General features: G+C 42.1%; 2 protein-coding genes across 7 annotated transcripts in view; one reads left to right on the plus strand and one right to left on the minus strand.

The window, feature by feature from the left end:
• The window catches only part of POLR2D (RNA polymerase II subunit D), a 471,659-nt gene that overhangs the window by 315,586 nt on the left and 138,645 nt on the right, over positions 1 to 17,428 (minus strand). The window lies entirely within an intron of this gene.
• The window catches only part of UGGT1 (UDP-glucose glycoprotein glucosyltransferase 1), a 108,277-nt gene that overhangs the window by 75,423 nt on the left and 15,426 nt on the right, over positions 1 to 17,428 (plus strand). For all 6 annotated transcript variants that reach the window (XM_050751577.1, XM_050751578.1, XM_050751576.1 and 3 more), the window contains 9 exons: positions 2,476 to 2,571; positions 8,331 to 8,433; positions 9,253 to 9,332; positions 10,830 to 11,019; positions 12,037 to 12,195; positions 13,026 to 13,111; positions 15,046 to 15,130; positions 16,060 to 16,148; positions 16,704 to 16,808. In XM_050751577.1, the coding sequence (XP_050607534.1) occupies positions 2,476 to 2,571; positions 8,331 to 8,433; positions 9,253 to 9,332; positions 10,830 to 11,019; positions 12,037 to 12,195; positions 13,026 to 13,111; positions 15,046 to 15,130; positions 16,060 to 16,148; positions 16,704 to 16,808 (993 nt within the window). The remainder of the gene's footprint in view (positions 1 to 2,475; positions 2,572 to 8,330; positions 8,434 to 9,252; positions 9,333 to 10,829; positions 11,020 to 12,036; positions 12,196 to 13,025; positions 13,112 to 15,045; positions 15,131 to 16,059; positions 16,149 to 16,703; positions 16,809 to 17,428) is intronic.

A 17,428-nucleotide genomic window follows, 5' to 3' on the forward strand; every position in this document is an offset into this window, starting at 1 on the left:
GAGCCACAATACCTTTCCCACAGTGGCTGTACATTTTACATTCCTGTTGACAATGCTCAGGGTTCCGGTTTCTCCACATCCTCACAGCACTTGTAATTTTCTGGTGGGGGGAGGGGTTGGTTTGTTTGTTTGCTTTTCATAATAGCCATCCTCGTGGGTATGAAGTGCTGTCTCCTTGTGGTTTGATTCACGTTTCCCTAATGATTGGTGATGCTGAGCATCTTGTCATGTGCAGATTGGCCGTTTATATATCTTTGGGAAAATGTCTATTCAAGTCCTTTGCTCATTGTTAATTGTGTTGTTTTTCGTTGTTGAGATGTGGCAGTTCTTCATACATTCTGGATGTCACTTTCTTACCAGATACGTGATTTGTAAACAGTTTCTCCCGTTCTGTGGAGATGTGTTCTTTGATGCATAGTTGGAGGACATAAAATTTAAAAGTTCTGCTCGGGAGGTTGCAGTGAGCCGAGATTGCGCCACTGCACTCCAGCCTGGGTACAGAGTGAGACTCTGTCTCAAAAAAAAAAAAAAAAGTTCTGCTGAGTTTTTTTCTTACGTCCTCATACTACAGAGTTCAAGAGAAGTGTTGACTTGGATAGCTGTCAGAGTCAGCTGTTGCCATATCTTGTATGACCTGGGAAGAAATCTTTTCTCATTTTGGCCAGTACTGGGGCTACAGATAAGGAGGATCCCTCTTACCTCAGTGACTCCTGAGTGATGCCCCTTGTCCCGACCTGTGAAACGCTTCCCTTGATGTAGGCCGGGAGGTACTCGTGACTCGAAGCAGCCACGTCACAGGCATAGGCTTGGTGTGGCGTGCTGTTGGACCATTGCAGGGAGCTCCTTAGAGTCTTTTTGGGTGATGTAATTGCCAGACTGTGCTTTGAAGACTTGCCTTTTGCCAACGAGAGATGGCTGTCTATCTTTCCTGGGTGAATTTAGGGAAATCACGTAGTCATGGGGCCAAAAGACGAATGCTAAAACTCTTAGGCTTCCCAAAATTACCTTGTCTGCGTCGGGTTTTCATTAGTGCCAGAGCTGCTCCACCTTGGAGTGGCCCCTTCCCCGTGACAGCCACAGCTTTCATTCATGACCCAGTCTGCATCCCCATGGCTGCCCTGAAGCTTAGCTCTGTACACTTTGATCATTGTACTTTGTCAGCCTTCAGGGAGTTTCTTGTTGGCCTGCTCACCCCAGTCCACGTAACCAAGTGCCCCTTGACATGTTTTGTAACCCTGTGACCCATCACAGGAAGAGAATGGCCTGTATTATATATATTTGGCATCTATATTGAGATGTTGAACCAAAATAGTTAATTTGATGTATTTGCTGGGTTCAAAGAAAATGTATGGGCTTAATTACAGTTCAAATACATTTCGCAAGTGCTCTTTTAAAATTCTTATTCAGGATTTAGTCTTTGGTTCAGCAAGTTGGAGTTTTTTTTTTTTTTTTTCAGGTTTAGTTCAAGATCTTTTTCAGTTGGAAATCAATTTTAGAAGGGGCAGGGACAATAGTGGTTTACTGCAGTGTTGATTATAATAGTGAAATTAGAAACAACATAGATGTTCAGTAGTTGGTTGGTTGAATATTTAGATTATTTTGTGTCCATAAATATAACATTATGCAGTCATAAATATATTGAAATAGGCCGGGCACGGTGGCTCACGCCTGTAATCCCAGCACTTTGGGTCGAGGCAGGCAGATTGCGTGAGCCCAGGAGTCCAAGACCAGCCTGGGAAACATGACAAAACCCTGTCTGTACTAAAAATACATGAAAATTAGCTGGGCCTGGTGGTGCACGCCCTGTAGTCCCACAGACACTCGGGAGGCTGAGGTAGGAGAATAACCCGAGCCTGGAAGCTCGAGGATGCTAAGATCGAGCCCTGGGCAACTAGAGTGAGACCCTGACTAAAACAAACAAGCAAAAATATTGAAATCCCACTGTATTTATTAACCAAGGAAAGGATTTTTATAATATGTTTTAAGTGAAAAAGCAGGCCGTCGGTTAGTATAATTTGTTTATGTTTTTAAAACTATACAATTATAAGCCAAAATATTGGAGCTTATTTCTTGATATTATGTGTAATTTCAGTTTTTGCCTTTGTGTTTATTTTCCAGTGAATTATTACTCTAATAGTCATAAAAAGTAATAGTTTTAAAAGGACAAGGGAGAATGTAAATAATAGTGACAGCCTGTAATGGGGCAGGGCCTCAGCTAGGTGCCTTACAGAGTTTTATGCAGTTTTACTAGAGTCATGCAGAGTGGGTGCTGTCTCCATCTCACGTGTGGGAAAATGAGTAACTTCTCCAAGTTTATGCTACTAATCACTCTTTCTTAGTCCTGTCAGTACAAACTTTATACCTGGTTCAAACCATCTTGTTAGCATTCAGTATTTGGGCTGATGATATGTTTGGCAATAATTGGAAAACTTTCAGTTAAAAAGATGCTAAGATTTCTCTGACCCCTTCTTTCAGGGCAAGTGACTTGGTAATGAAGGTGGATGCTCTTCTGTCAGCACAACCCAAAGGAGATGCAAGAATCGAGTATCAGTTTTTTGAAGACAGACACAGGTATAGAATTAATGTTGAATTTGTGCATGTTCTTGAATATTAAACTCTTACATTTGCCTTTACCTCAGCTCCTTCATTTTACCATATAAGATTTATATGTAAGTTCTTATAGGAATCGAACATTTGTTTGGTGTGCAGTTTATAATACATATATTTGCGTTCATAGATAAAATTCATATGCAAATCTCATTGCATGAAAACTGGCATTTATTTCTAACTAAATCTGAAATAACTCTTAGTGCACCCTTGCAGTAGAAAACAGACTGCAGGCCGGGCGCGGTGGCTCAAGCCTGTAATCCCAGCACTTTGGGAGGCCGAGACGGGTGGATCACGAGGCCAGGAGATCGAGAGACGATCCCGGCTAACACGGTGAAACCCCGTCTCTACTAAAAATTACAAGAAAACTAGCCGGGCGAGGTGGCGGGCGCCTGTAGTCCCAGCTACTCGGGAGGCTGAGGCAGGAGAATGGCGTAAACCCGGGAGGCGGAGCTTGCAGTGAGCTGAGATCCGGCCACTGCACTCCAGCCTGGGTGACAGAGCAAGACTCCGTCTCAAAAAAAAAAAAAAAAAAAAAAAAAAAAAAAAAAGAAAACAGACTGCATTTATTAAACAGAGCAGTTGTACTTTTCTTAAATTCAAGTATATACAAAGGCAGGTCAGGGTAGCTCATGCTTGTAATTCCAGCACTTTGGGAGGCTAACGTGGGAGGATTGCTTGAGCCCAGAAGCTCGAGACCAGTGAACAAAGGGAGACCTGTCTCTACAAAAACATTTTAAAACATTAACTGGGTGTGGTGGCATGAGCATGTTGTCCCAGCTACTCTGGAGGTAGAGGCTGCAGTGAGCCATGATCGCATCACTGCACTTCCAGCCTGAACAACAGAGTGAGACCCTGTCTCACAAAAAAATAGATTGGCTGGGCGTGGAGGCTCACGCCTGTAATCCCAGCACTTTGGGAGACTGAGGCCGGCAGATCACCTGAGGTCAGGAGTTTGAGACCAGCCTGGCCAACACGGTGAAACCCCATCTCTACAAAAATACAAAAATTAGCCAGTCGTGGTGGCAGATGCCTGTAATCCCAGCTACACGGGAGACAGACAGGAGAATAGCTTGAACCCAGGAGGTGGAGGTTGCAGTGAGCAGAGATTGTGCCTGGGAGACAGAGCAAGACTCTGTCTCAAAATAATAATAATAATAAAATAAACAGATTATTAAAGTACTTGTCTCATTCATCTTTTATTGAAAACTTTTTTAAAATAAAAAACAGGGTTTCAATCTGTCCTCTGCGCTAGGATGCAGTAGCGTGATCTCAGCTGACTGACTGCACCCTCCGCCTTCTGTGCTCAGGTGATCTTCCTACCTCAACCTCCTGTGTAGAAGGGACCACAGGTGCTTGCCACCATGCCTGGCTAATTTTTGTATTTTTTATAGAGATGGGGTCTCACTGTGGTGCCCTGGCTGGTCTCAAACTCCTAGGCTCAAGTTATTCACCTGCCTCATCCTCCCAAGGTGCTGGGATTATAGGCGTGAGCCAAGGTGCTTGGCCGAAAACTTTTGTTTTAAATAAGCTTAGCATAATGAGGGAGTTTGCCTTTTTGTTCTTCACTTTTTTGTTTTGAAAAGTTTAAAACCTAGAAATAGTTGAAAGACTAATATAATGAGCATCCAAATGTCCTTCACTTAGATTCACCAGTTGTTAGTGTGTCACATTTGCTTTATCTCCATCATCTGCACGTGTGCATGGTGTGTGTGTGTGTCTGCATGTGTGTGTTTGTGTAGTACTTACAGTAACTGCATTAGTAGTTTATTTGTATGTTTGCATACACACATGGTCATACTTTTTCCTGCGCCATTTGGAAATACATTGCAGACATCCTGACATAACATGTCTGACGTTTCCCGCATGTGTATCCTGAGTGCTAGGACTTCTCCAGAGTACTGTTAGCTGACCTCAGAAATGTAACCTTGATATAGTAATATTAAAAAACAATTTCTATTCACATGTCTCCGGTGTCTTTGTAATGACCTTCTACAACTGTTTTTTGTATTTGTTTTGGTCCAGATTACATATTACAGAGTTGTGTCTCTTTGGTCTCCTTTAATCTGGAAGAGTTCTCTGCCATTTTTTTTTCTAGTCTTTTGTCTTTTACAATGACATTTTTTAAGAGTCCAGGACAGTTGTCTTATGGGATATCCCACAGTCTGAGTTGCTTCTTCATGATTAGATTTAATTGTTTCTAGGAGAGAGCCCTGCACAGTAATGTATGTAGCCTTTGCCGTAGCTGGCAAGTATATACATGTACACTGATTGTGCCTTGGAATCCCCAGGGAGGCTTTACATATAGAGGCCTGTGTCCTACTCGTCTGTGATTCTGACCTGATTAGTCTGGCATGGATTGGACTTTGGTTTAGTGGACCTGTGTTTTCTCATGACCAGTCCTCCTGGGGATGAGGTTTGTGTGGTCAGATCATTTGATGATTGTAGGCTGGAATGGAGGCCCTCTGTTTGCACTAGTTGTGTGTCCTAGTTTTTTGTGTCAGCAGTGGGTGAAGATTCTTATGGCTCCTGGATAATCTTGTGGAATTTGGCCATTAGCACCCAGATTGCACCCATTTTCTCAAGGTTTTGTGAACTCTCAGGTAGTGACTCATTAGTCACCAGCGGGAGGAAACCTTTCCGAATCAACCTGCCGTCTTGTTTACCCTTCTCGCCAGAGGTAGCGAGTCCTGAGCAAAGACCTCTTCCCATTATAGAAATCTTCTTCTCCACGGGTCTCCATGTTTTGTATAATTAAAATACCTTAATTATAAATTCTATTATGAGACAAATTATAATTACTATTAGAGAAATTCCTCTTACTGGGAGTTGTGTCAGTTAAATTAATGTTTATTACATTTAACTCAGGAGTTTCTCATTTATGCTAGAAATAGAAAGATCTGAACCATCAGTTATGTATATTCTTGCCCTCAAAGTGTGGTCCATGGAGCAGCAGCAAGACATTGTCTGGGAGCCTGTTGGAAATGCGGGCTTTGGACCCACAGCAGTCCTGAGGAATGAGCGTCTGCGTTTTAACAGGTTGCTCCTGGGGGATTCCCGTGTGCATTAATGCTAGTGAGCACAGTGTTCTTCGACATTTACTCTACGCACCCTAGGCAAATGTGTGTAATCTCCAAATCTCGTTCCTGTCTTTGTCACTTTTAGTTTTATTCTGGTCTTTGACCAATATAGTGAACACACTTAAACATAATGTTGTTCATATTGTTTCCATTTCCACACAAATACTCCTCGTTCCTTGCTTTTTTCCTAGTCCCTTTTTCTTGTTCTGGAGATGTGGGGTGAGTAAAGGAGCTCACAGGGTCAATTTCTGGTGTGCCTGTTGCTGATCACCTAGAACACTGCTGGCTCGGAATGTGAACATGTGTGAAACTCTACCCCAAACCTGGTGTGGGCAGGCGTGACTTGAGGTTACCCTCTTGTGTAGAGTCCTGTTTGAGACTCTCTGGTTCCCTTGTGAGCCTTTGTAGAATGCCGTTTTCTAATGAGCTTTTCCTTCTGGAATTCTAGAATAGCAGAGAGGTGCAAATCATATTAGGGCAGTGGCTCTCAAAATGTGGCTTTTACTTAGAGAGCTTGTTAAAATGCAGATTGCTGGACCCGTCCCCAGAGTTTCTGATTCAGTAAGTCTGGGTTGGATCCTGTCTTGCTGCTCACCAGTGCCCAGGGGAAGCTGATGCCGCTGCTCTGGAGCCGCACGGTGAGAACAGTTGTGTTAGAGTAACAGAAGTTTTGTTGTATTGGAAAAATAATCACCGGCAGTGGATTTAATCTGAAATTGTTAATAATACCAGAGATTGAAAGCACCCACCTCAACACGGTCCCAAAGCTATTCTGATGGTTATTTCCAAAGCAGTTAAGATGTGAAATAACCTTCATGAGCATGTAAATTGTTTCCAGTTTTCTTGGTTATGCTGTTTTGTAGTATTCTTTTGTATTCATTCCACTTAGGTAAATGTTGTTTGGTAAAAAAATAAAAGTAGTGGTTAGTATCGTAACCACATTATAGTATTGTTCAGAGCAAACAAACTAAAATGGTTTAAACAGTTAACGGTTTTCAAAAATTGGGTATAATTTTAAATCCTTTCAAGTCGAGTCCTTTTAAACATTCATTAGAGGTCCCTGCTCCTTTTAAGTCACCAAAGTCAGTGTGACTTCACAGGGAGTCCATGCAACAGGAAGTTACCGTTCAGTTAAGAACAGACAAGGGGGCTGGGCATGATGACTCACGCCCGTAATCCCAGTGCTTTGGGAGGCCAAGGCAGGCAGATCACTTGAGGCCAGGAGTTCAAGACCAGCCTGGCAAACATGGCAAAACACCGTCTCTACTAACAATACGCAAATTAGCTGGGCATGGTGCCATGTGCCTGTAATCCCAGCTACTTTGGTGCTGGGGCACGAGGATTGCTTGAGCCTGGGAGGTGGAGGTTGCAGTGAACTGAGGTCATGCCACTGTACTCCCAGCTGGGTGAATGAGCGAGACTCTGTCTTTAAAAACAACAAAAAAAAGACGAGGACCAGGTGTGGTGGCTTATGCCAGCGCTTTGGGAAGCCAAGGCAGGAGGATCACTTGAGGCCAGGAGTTTGAGACTAGTCTGGTCAATATAGTGAGACTCCCATCTCTACAAAAAAATATAAATTAGCCCGGCATGGTGGCATGTGCCTGTAGTCCTAGCTACTTAGGAGGCTAAGTTGAGAGGATCATTTGAACCCAGACGTTAGAGGCTTCAGTGAACCACGATCACACCACTGCACTCCAGCCTGGGCCAGAGTGAGACCTTGTCTCTAAAAAAGTAAATAAGGAAAAGAACAGGCAAAATATCTATAACTTAATGCTGACAAAGGATATGGTGAAATTTATTTTTTGGCCTTGTAAATTTGTTTAGTTCTTCAGGAAATGTGCTTGACAATACTTATTAGCCACAAAAGTATTTGTATCCTTTGACTCTGTCATCTCATGTCTAGCACTTCCTTGACTCTAAAGAAATTTCCAAATGTGGAGAAAGTTGGTCGTACAAATTGTTTACAGGTTGGAAGCCATCTGTATGTCCAGCAGTAAAGAAAAGCTGGAGTAAACTCTGACAGCTTCATTTGGTAAATAGCGTATTATTTCTTACTCAGGGTGCTTGTTGTGTAACAGCATGTGGAAATCTTTACGCTACAGTAGTGGGAGATGGAAGGAAACTGTTTTGAAATTGCTAATCTGTATCTACAACTAATGTTTATACAGGGATCTAGAAAGGATTACATAGACATGCAGCTAAGTGGGCTGAGATAGTGAATATTTTGTGATATTTTTCCTTTTTCTTTGCTTTGCAGGTTTTCTGGAATGCTCTTTTATTATTTTTTAAAAATTGATTTATTCCTTTTCTCTTCGTACTCTTCTTGCCAAGAAGTAAAAATTGGCATAATGTTTAATGACTATCACAAGCTAACTTCAGTAGCTTTTCTCAGTTTTTGGTTAAATAAAATTTCAAGCTGTTCTTCCTCTCTTCCCATGGACCTTTCAATCCATTTCAGATCCATTATTAAGGTTTTGCAATCTTTGGGATAGACAGAATCATATAGTTGGCCATTATCAAGGTCTAGTCTTTCTAGATCTAAAGTTCTTTGAAATGCTAAGAAGGTTGAAGGTTATATTGTACAAAAAAAGCTTTTGTTTCCTGTGTCCTCCAGGTTAATGTTTTATCCTTTTGATCTTTCAGTGCAATTAAACTGAGGCCGAAGGAAGGGGAGACGTACTTTGATGTCGTGGCTGTCGTTGACCCTGTCACCAGAGAAGCACAGAGACTTGCTCCCTTGCTCTTGGTAGGAACGCTGTGCAGGCAGTGCACATCACCTTTGTTTGAAGTTGTCACATGCTCTGAGATTCACTGAGAGCTTCATTTTCCTTGAGTTACCTTCAGCAGGCACTGGACAATGCTATATGGGGTTCTAGGGCAGAGCAGTCTTCACAAAGATTGACAGTGGCTCTGAAATAGCTTCACAGCCCTGGAACGTTGGTGCAAATGTGGGTGGCTGCCTCATGTAATTTAAAAAAGTGATTAACATCCTCATTTACAGTAAAACATCCTGGAATTAAGTTGTGCTGTATTTTAATTTATAATGGCAAAGAGGTAAAATAAATATGCTTTTTCATTTTTCCCTTTTTTATAACTGCCATGGATTATTTGTTTTGGCATGTGTTTTAGACATGTATAGTGTGTTACAATTTTAGGACATTTAAAAGAGCTTTGACAAAGACAGTCAGTCCAACATTCATTGCCGAATAAATCCCTAACCTTTTTTGTGAGTGTTGGTATCTCTGTTTTTTCATCGTTTGGCATGTCAGTGGTGACTCTGAGGCCTGTAGTTTTTCCACGATCTGCCTGCTGCTTCCCCACAGGAACTGCCTTTGTGTGAGGAGCAGTGAGCTGCAGCAGCCTACTTCCCATTATTTTTGGCTACGTCCTATGTATGTGTGATGTAGATTGTGCAGTAGAGTTGTGTTTTCCAGAAGTTTCTCCAGTGCAGACTCTATGGCTGTTATCTTTATATCTTTTCTTGAGATATTAATATCTCAGTGTCAAATAATAAATTTCTGAAGAAACAAATCCTAAGTATTTTGTCATCTGGTTTTCCTTCTAGGTTTTGGCTCAGCTGATAAACATGAATCTGAGAGTATTTATGAACTGCCAATCCAAACTTTCCGACATGCCTTTAAAAAGGTAAAACATGCTATGTAAGAAAACAGTTGAAGAATAGTACTGAATCCAAGGTCTGATATTGCATGTCGGAGGATCAGATGGATTTATAGGTGGACATCATGTTTGAAATGGTCATTTACTAAATGTTCAGTTTTGCCAGATTTCACTGTAATCAGAAGTTCTAGGAACATAGTGTGTTTGTAGCATTTAGGTGGCATTAATCCAGGCTGCTTGCATTTGTGCCTTTTCTTTTTTTTTTTTTTCCCCCCGAGATGGAGTCTTGCTCTGTCACCCAGACTGGAGTGCAGTGGCATGATCTTGGCTCACTGCAGCCTCTGCCTCCCGGGTTCAAGCGATTCTCCTGCTTCAGCCTCCTTACTAGCTGGGATTACAGGTGCACACTATAACGCCCAGCTAGTTTTTGTATTGTTAGTAGAGACGGGGTTTCACCATGTTGACCAGGCTGGTCTCGAACTCTTGACCTCAGGTGATCCATCTGCCTCACTTCCCAAAGTGCTGGGTTTACAGGTATGAGCCACCACGCCTGGCCCCATTTGTGCTTTTCATCTTAAAAGAAGAATATTGGCCAAGCGCGGTGGCTCACGCCTGTAATCCCAGCACTTTGGGAGGCCGAGACGGGCAGATCACGAGGTCAGGAGATCGAGACCATCCTGGCTAACACGGTGAAACCCCGTCTCTACTAAAAATACAAAAAAAAACTAGCCGGGCGAGGTGGTGGGCGCCTGTAGTCCCAGCTACTCAGGAGGCTGAGGCAGGAGAACGGCAGGAACCCGGGAGGCGGAGCTTGCAGTGAGCCGAGATTGCGCCACCGCACTCCAGCCTGGGCGACTGAGCAAGACTCTGTCTCAAAAAAAAAAAAAAAAAAAAAAAAAAGAAGAAGAATATTCATTTCAAGTTGGAATATACATATTAGAGGAAGCTTGCTTAGCTGTATATTGTCATGAGTTTAGGAATGGTTATTTATGAAAAAAGTGATACAAAAAGCAGTTAATGTTGTGGCTGTGGGAAATTTCTAACTTGCCAGTGTGCTGTGTTTTATAGATTAGCTTCTAGGTGGATTGAAACAGCATTTGCAAGTAACCAAAGGGTTCCCAGCTTCCACCATTATTCTTGTACAGGGGAAACGTTTAAATTATTAGTGTTTTCAGGACTAGCCTGGGAGTCCAATCAGCTTTTAGGAATTGGTTTTAAAGAGAAAAATGAATCCTCCCTGAAGGGAGGAAAATGCCCAGGACCTAATTGTGACCCTGACGGCCATCCATGTGAAAGAGTGGCCTCCTCCTCAGTGCTGTCCTTGTTTGCCTTTTCTTGCATCTGTAGCAACCACAGGAGGCATCATTAGGTCAAAGATGGTTCTGGAAACACGTTTCCCAATCTGGAAGGGTACTCCTCCAAATCTAATTTGTTTTAACCAGTTGTTTACCTGTGTAAGGGCTTGTACACTCAAGTACCGTTGTCACATAGAAAAATATCTAACACTTTCCTTTTCAATTTCAGCTTTTACCGTTATGTCTTAGAACCAGAGATTTCTTTCACTTCAGACAATAGTTTTGCTAAGGGTCCAATAGCAAAATTTTTGGATATGCCTCAGTCTCCATTGTTCACTCTGAATTTGAACACACCTGAAAGCTGGATGGTAGAATCTGTCAGAACACCATATGATCTTGATAATATTTATTTAGAAGAGGTAAGACTATCATATCATTGCTTCCAAATACCTAATCATGTGTAATAGAGCAGATTGAATCCCAGTCTAGGGGGCCTCTGAGACATCAGTGTTCAGGGAAGATATTTTTTAAAACAACAGCTTTGTTCACATGGAACTCATGTACCATAAAATTTTCCTCATTAACGTGTACAGTTGAGAGGTGTTAGTGTCCTCACAGAGTTGTGCAGCCATCACCACTATGTAATTTTAAAATGTTTTCAGCATCCCCAGCAAAGGCCCCATACTCATTAGCAGTCACTCTCCATTTCCCCAGCCCCTGGCAACTGCTAGTCTACTTTCTATCTCTGTGGATTTGCCTCTTCTGACATTTTGTCTGAACAGAATCAAATGTGGTCTTCTGTAGCTGGCTGCTCTCACGTAACAGATTGTTTTCAAGATTCATCCATGTTGTAGTATATATCGATGCTTCATTCTTTTTAACTTGCTAGATAATATTTCATTTATGGACATATCACATTTTATTTATCCTTTCACAAATGGACATTTGGGTTGTTTTTACTTTTTGGCTGTTGTAAATAATGCTGCTATGAATGTTGTGTGCAAGTTTTTCTACTGATATGTGACTACAGGATGTCTTTGCATATAGGTCTTTAATTTTTTTCAACGTTTAGTGTCTTATCCTCATTCGTATTTTTAGAGTAACTTCGTTATTTTTTTTTCTCCTTTCTCTTTCCAACCCAGTTTTTATAATTGTATGCAGTCATTAACTACCACCATAGCCAAGATGCAGAACATTTCCATTACCCCAAAAGTTATTTTATACCCCTTTGCAGACATTAGCCTCCTCTCGCCTGGTTTCAGGCAGCAACTGATCTGCTTTCTGTCATTATAGTTTTGTCTTTTCTTGAATTTCTTAAAATATGATCATATATTATGTAAGTCATTTTTGTCTGCTTCCTTTACGTTGCGTAATGCATTTCAGATTTATTCATGTTGTCTCTGAGTGCCTTCAGGTGATTGGATTTTGGCTTGCAGGTGGACAGTATAGTGGCTGCTGAGTATGAGCTGGAGTACCTGTTACTGGAAGGTCATTGCTACGACATCACCACAGGCCAGCCTCCACGGGGACTGCAGTTTACCTTAGGAACTTCAGCCAACCCGGTCATCGTGGACACCATTGTTATGGCCAATCTGGTAAATAATCTATTCATCAGATAGCGATATTGTAGTTACGTTAATTTGGGCCCTGTAATTTACGATGGAGCAGTTAGCGTTCTTAACCACAGAGTGAGATTAAAATTCATTATGGGGTGAATTTGGTCAATATAGAAATCATTAGTTCAGCTAAATTTGTAGGTTGGAATTACATGTCGAAAGAAAAAACATGCTGGAATACTATAACTGAATTGGCTCCTGAAAATAGATTGCTCACGAGCTGACAGCCTTTTTCTTTTCTTTGGAAGTGCGACACTTAAATTCATGCATCACACGTTGATTCTTCCCTGAAGCACAGCTAAAGAGCAGACGATTTCTTGGTGCGACTGGCCTTTATTGTACCAGATTTTTGTTGTTGTTTTTGAGACTCCTGCCCAGGCTGGAGTTCCGTGGTGTGATCTCGGCTCACTGTAACCCCCACCTCCCAGGTTCAAGCGATTCTCCTGCCCCAGCCTCCTGAGTAGCTGGGATTATAGGCACCCACCACCACGCCCAGCTAATTTTTGTACTTTTTTAGTAGAGATAGGGTTTCACCATGTTAGCCAGGCTGGTCTCGAACTGCTGACCTCAAGTGGTCCACCTGCCGTGGCCTCCCGAAGTGCTGGGATTACAGGCGTGAGCCACCGCGCCTGGCCTGTGCTAGAGGTTTTAATGTGTAGTTTTGGTTTTTTAAGAGTTACATTGATTTGTTTACTGTGTTATTCACATTATAGTTGATTGATATTTCAGAGATAGATGTAACTGTTCCTCAGAAATAGCATTTTGGTGTTTTGAAGAGAGCTAACATTGGACTTTTCTTCTTGTCCTAGGGCTACTTTCAGCTGAAAGCCAACCCAGGAGCTTGGATCCTCAGACTTAGGAAGGGACGCTCTGAAGATATTTATAGAATTTACAGGTAGGAGTAAGTGATGCAGGTACATTTTCCCAGAACATTTAGAAATGAGCAGTAGCTCTAATTGAATTCTACCCTGGCAGTCAGGCAACCTGAATTTAATTTGCAGTTGTATGTGTGATGAAACCGTGGTTTTCCCAGGAAATTAAATAGAGAAGAATTGTTAGAGTAGAATTAGATAATAAGAGGTATAGATGCTAATGAGTATAGTCAGGCTTTATTCTTTAATTATTCCTTTGTGCTAACAATATCCCAGAATCTAATCATTCTATCACTGTGATGCAGCTCATAGACAGGCAGATGAGAAACTTGAAGAAAGGAGAAAAGAAAGAAAGAACAGCCAAACTTTTCTGCCCAGGGAGTGTGTGTGTTGACCCTGAGTGATGTGCAAATGCACCATACATGGAAACTTTGTGCTGTTCGTGTGGTCTTCCTTGGTCTGTGGTGGTATAGTAAGAACATTCCCTCTGTGGCCAGCTTTTACCGTAAGCTGTACTGCACATATTTATTAGTTTAAAAATAATTATGTTGCCTTTAAAAGAGTTTGATATAAATTCTGCTTAACACAATTTAAATTAGTTTTAAGCTGTGTGAAAAGACCTCCTGCCAGTTTGTTTAGGTGATGATTTCCATTAGGGCACATTGGAAGCACCCTATAGTATATCCTTGCTTTAATTAGCTCCGTAGTGACACACATGAAACAGTGGATTAGTGCCTGGTTCTTACCTAGGAAAGAGAAGCATTCTGTGTTATAATAACACCATTGTAAACAGTAGAAGGTTTTTTTTCCAAATAACATTTTCTTCAGATAAGGTTTTACAAAATTTTGGATGCACTTCCAAACTCCTTCCCTTTTGGATGCCGTGGCCCTTGCCAGCCCTCCCCTTCCCAGGAGCGTGGTGCCCCCTCTTCCTAGCTGTTCAGGGCTCCCCCCCACAGAATCTTCCTTTGTCTGAGAACCCCACTCTCTGCTAGCTGACAGCAAATGCAGTGAGTTCATGTTGTAATTATCACTTTCCGCACCTTGAAATTTGGTGACTGGAAATTTTAGGCATTGCTGTTGATTAATAGGGAAACATAAATTTAATTTTTCTTCCTCTGCTCCTGTCTGCCTGCAAATAGAGTTTGTTGTAGTTCTTCTCATAGCGTATAGACACTGAGTTGAGTACAGGGCCTGTTGTTGACTGATTGTTGCCTCCAGGCCGAAATAGCAAGCAGATTTTCTTTACAACACTGTTCCAGTTAAAGAGTAGTGGCCGGGCGTGACGGCTCACGCCTGTAATCCCAACACTTTGGGAGGCCGAGGAGGGTGGATCACTTGAGGCCAGGAGTTTGAGACCAGCCTAGCCAATATGGTGAAACCCTGTCTCTACTAGAATACAGAAAGTAGCCAGATGTGGTGGTGGGCGCCTGTAAACTCAGCTACCTAAAGGCTGAAGCAGGAGAATCACTTGAACCTGGGAGGTGGAGGTTGCATTGAGCTGAGGTTGCTCCACTTGCACTCCAGGGTGACAGAGCAAGACTCTGTCTCAAAAAACAAACAAACAAACAAAAAAACGGAAGCAGTGTGGTTCCAGTAATGGTTCAGGGGTCCTGTTCCCCCTGCACTCCTTTACCAAAGACACTGCTTGGCTCAGAGCTTCTGAACACAGGCGTTTGTTTAGTACTCACCATGTGGTTACCACACATCGGTTCCTCTCACTGCGTGATGGGTAATTTGAAAGAGGACTCACGAAGGAGGTTTGGGCATGCACCTTATATAAAGAGAGATTTCAACACGTGCTTCTGTGCAGCTTGAAGGAGCTTAAGGAGCAAGAAGATAGTTGGATCTGGAAAACTCCTTTATGAGAAGGATGATGGACTCAGATGCTCTGAGAGCATTTGCTGCCTTTTGAGAATTGTACCTTGTAAATATTGACCTTTCTTTTCTCGCAAAGCCATGATGGCACCGATTCTCCCCCTGATGCTGATGATGTGGTTATCGTCCTCAACAACTTCAAAAGCAAAATTATTAAAGTGAAGGTGAGTTTGGTAAAAGTAGTGGCATTCTGTTATTGGACAGCTGTCATGTAAAAATATGTATCTTGGAACCAGCCCAAGAGTGTCTTTGGAATTTGCTGTGGCAATTACAGGGATACTGCTTTAAGGCAAAATGTCTTGGTAAGTGTGAGTTTGTGGCTTTCCTCAACTGGAAGATTGTACCTTTTGGGTAATCTCAGTGTGCAGAACATGTCCCATTTTCTATAAAATATTCTCGCAGATGCTATGTTGTTTATATAGCCACAATTCATAGTATTGTTGATGATTCTCTTCTCAGAATATTGGGAGAAATGGCCATGAAAATTTTCAATAATAAAATGATAGTCCTATTTAATTTCTTTTGACTTCTACTTTCCGTTCTCTGAATGTTGAAGCGTTTAGTACCTTAAATTCAAGTACAGTGTATTCTGGAATAAATTATCATTACACACAGTGAAACCTAAAATAGGCCATGCATAGTCGAGCAGAAAAATGGTCACTGTGCTGCCAAGAAGAAACCCCTGTTTGTGCCAGTGAATCTGAAAACTGGTCGTAGCATGAAATACCTCCCTCCCAACAGCTAGCGCCCCAGCACCACACTCTTCCCTGGAACTAGCTGTTGGCTCATTGAATCGTGCTTCTGATTTCACTGCACAGTTGAGTTTGCGACTCTCTGCCTATGTTGCAAGCTGAAAATGGGGTTCATCTAATTAAAAGTGGTTGCTGTCTCCTCACATAAGGTTATGATGTGAATGTCCTGGTGGAGATACTTCTGTTGAATCCTTCTAGACTCTGGGTGGGGTCGTGCCTATTTGTGAGAGAATTGATTGATAATTCCCTGTTGATGACAGGCTCACAGTGTACACCCAGTGAGAGGCAGTTTTATGCCTGTGAGACATACTGGGAGTAAGGTTTACCACGTTTGATTGCAGGTTCAGAAGAAGGCAGATATGGTGAACGAAGACTTGCTGAGTGATGGAACGAGTGAGAATGAATCTGGATTTTGGGATTCCTTCAAATGGTAAATTGACATTATAAAGAGTTATGTTTTTAAGGAAAAACTGAGATATTAGCACCGTCCATCCCTTCTTTTTGCATCTTGGGATCCCGTCTGGGCCTTTCACATTCTACTTCGTGCAGCTACATCTCACACTTATATTTGGCATAGATGAGTATTTTCACTTGATTAATCCAAAAGAGGTTCGTGTCTCCTAATGGGGAAGTTACTTCTGCTCCATACTTTGTGACTCTCATTACCTGTTCCTGCTCTTTGGAAATTTGACTGCTCCCTGCTCAGTTGACTTCCCGTTGTGTAAGTTGTATTCTGGTGCAGCCTGTGTTCAGTCTCTTCCTAAAGCAACACTGTCAGGGAGTGAACATTCTTTTTGTTTTCCCATAGGTTGGTTTTGTCGGTCTCGTGCTCTCTCCAGGATGTGAGGGAAGCTTCATAACCGCTCCTGCTGCAGCTCACCTGCTAGGGAAGGATGGGAAGCGCCATCTCTTTCCTCTTACTTTAAAAGGCTGTGTGTCTGTACCAGTGTTTCAAGTGGTCTTGTTTTTACTCTTATTGTTATAGGGGCTTTACAGGGGGACAGAAGGCTGAGGAAATGAAGCAAGATAAAGATGACATAATTAATATTTTCTCCGTTGCATCTGGTCATCTCTACGAAAGATTTCTTCGGTCAGTCTTGATGATTTCATTGTGTATGAATGAATTTGTCAGTGTTCTTATTTAGAGAGGAAAGGTTTTATGGGATTCTGCTCATACTTCTGTGTCTTTGAAGCACTCTGAGCATTGTGACTGGCTTGCCATTTATAATTGGATTTGTTTTGATCCCGTCATCTCTGTGAAGTTGAGCTATGTAGTGAGTGCCTCTGGATATTACAAGGCTGTAGCCTTTTAACATCACTGTACACCTTCATAGACTGTGCTAATGTTTACTGCCTGCCAAACATTGCTTAACCCAGAGATTAGGAGGTTGACATAGAGAATAGAATGAGAACAGAACCATGGTACTTCGCTGCCTTCTAAAGATTCACAGGATTTTAGAGCCAGGAGAGACCTTAGTTCTTACATACGAACACTTCTATTTTATAAACAGGTTGAGGCCTCAAGTGTGAAGGGACTTGTCTAAGGTCACACAGCTAGAGGCAGAAGAGGCCACAGGCCAGGGCTGACTGATGTAGTGGTGACCAGAGGCACTCGGGAGTGCCTTGTTACAGTGTCAGGAAGGCCTGAGAGTCACTTTTCTCATTGCCAGGGCTCTGTTCACTCTTAATTTTTCACTACAGATCTAGTAT

Source organism: Macaca thibetana, chromosome 12, assembly GCF_024542745.1.
Source record: "Macaca thibetana thibetana isolate TM-01 chromosome 12, ASM2454274v1, whole genome shotgun sequence".
Lineage (NCBI taxonomy): Eukaryota > Metazoa > Chordata > Mammalia > Primates > Cercopithecidae > Macaca > Macaca thibetana.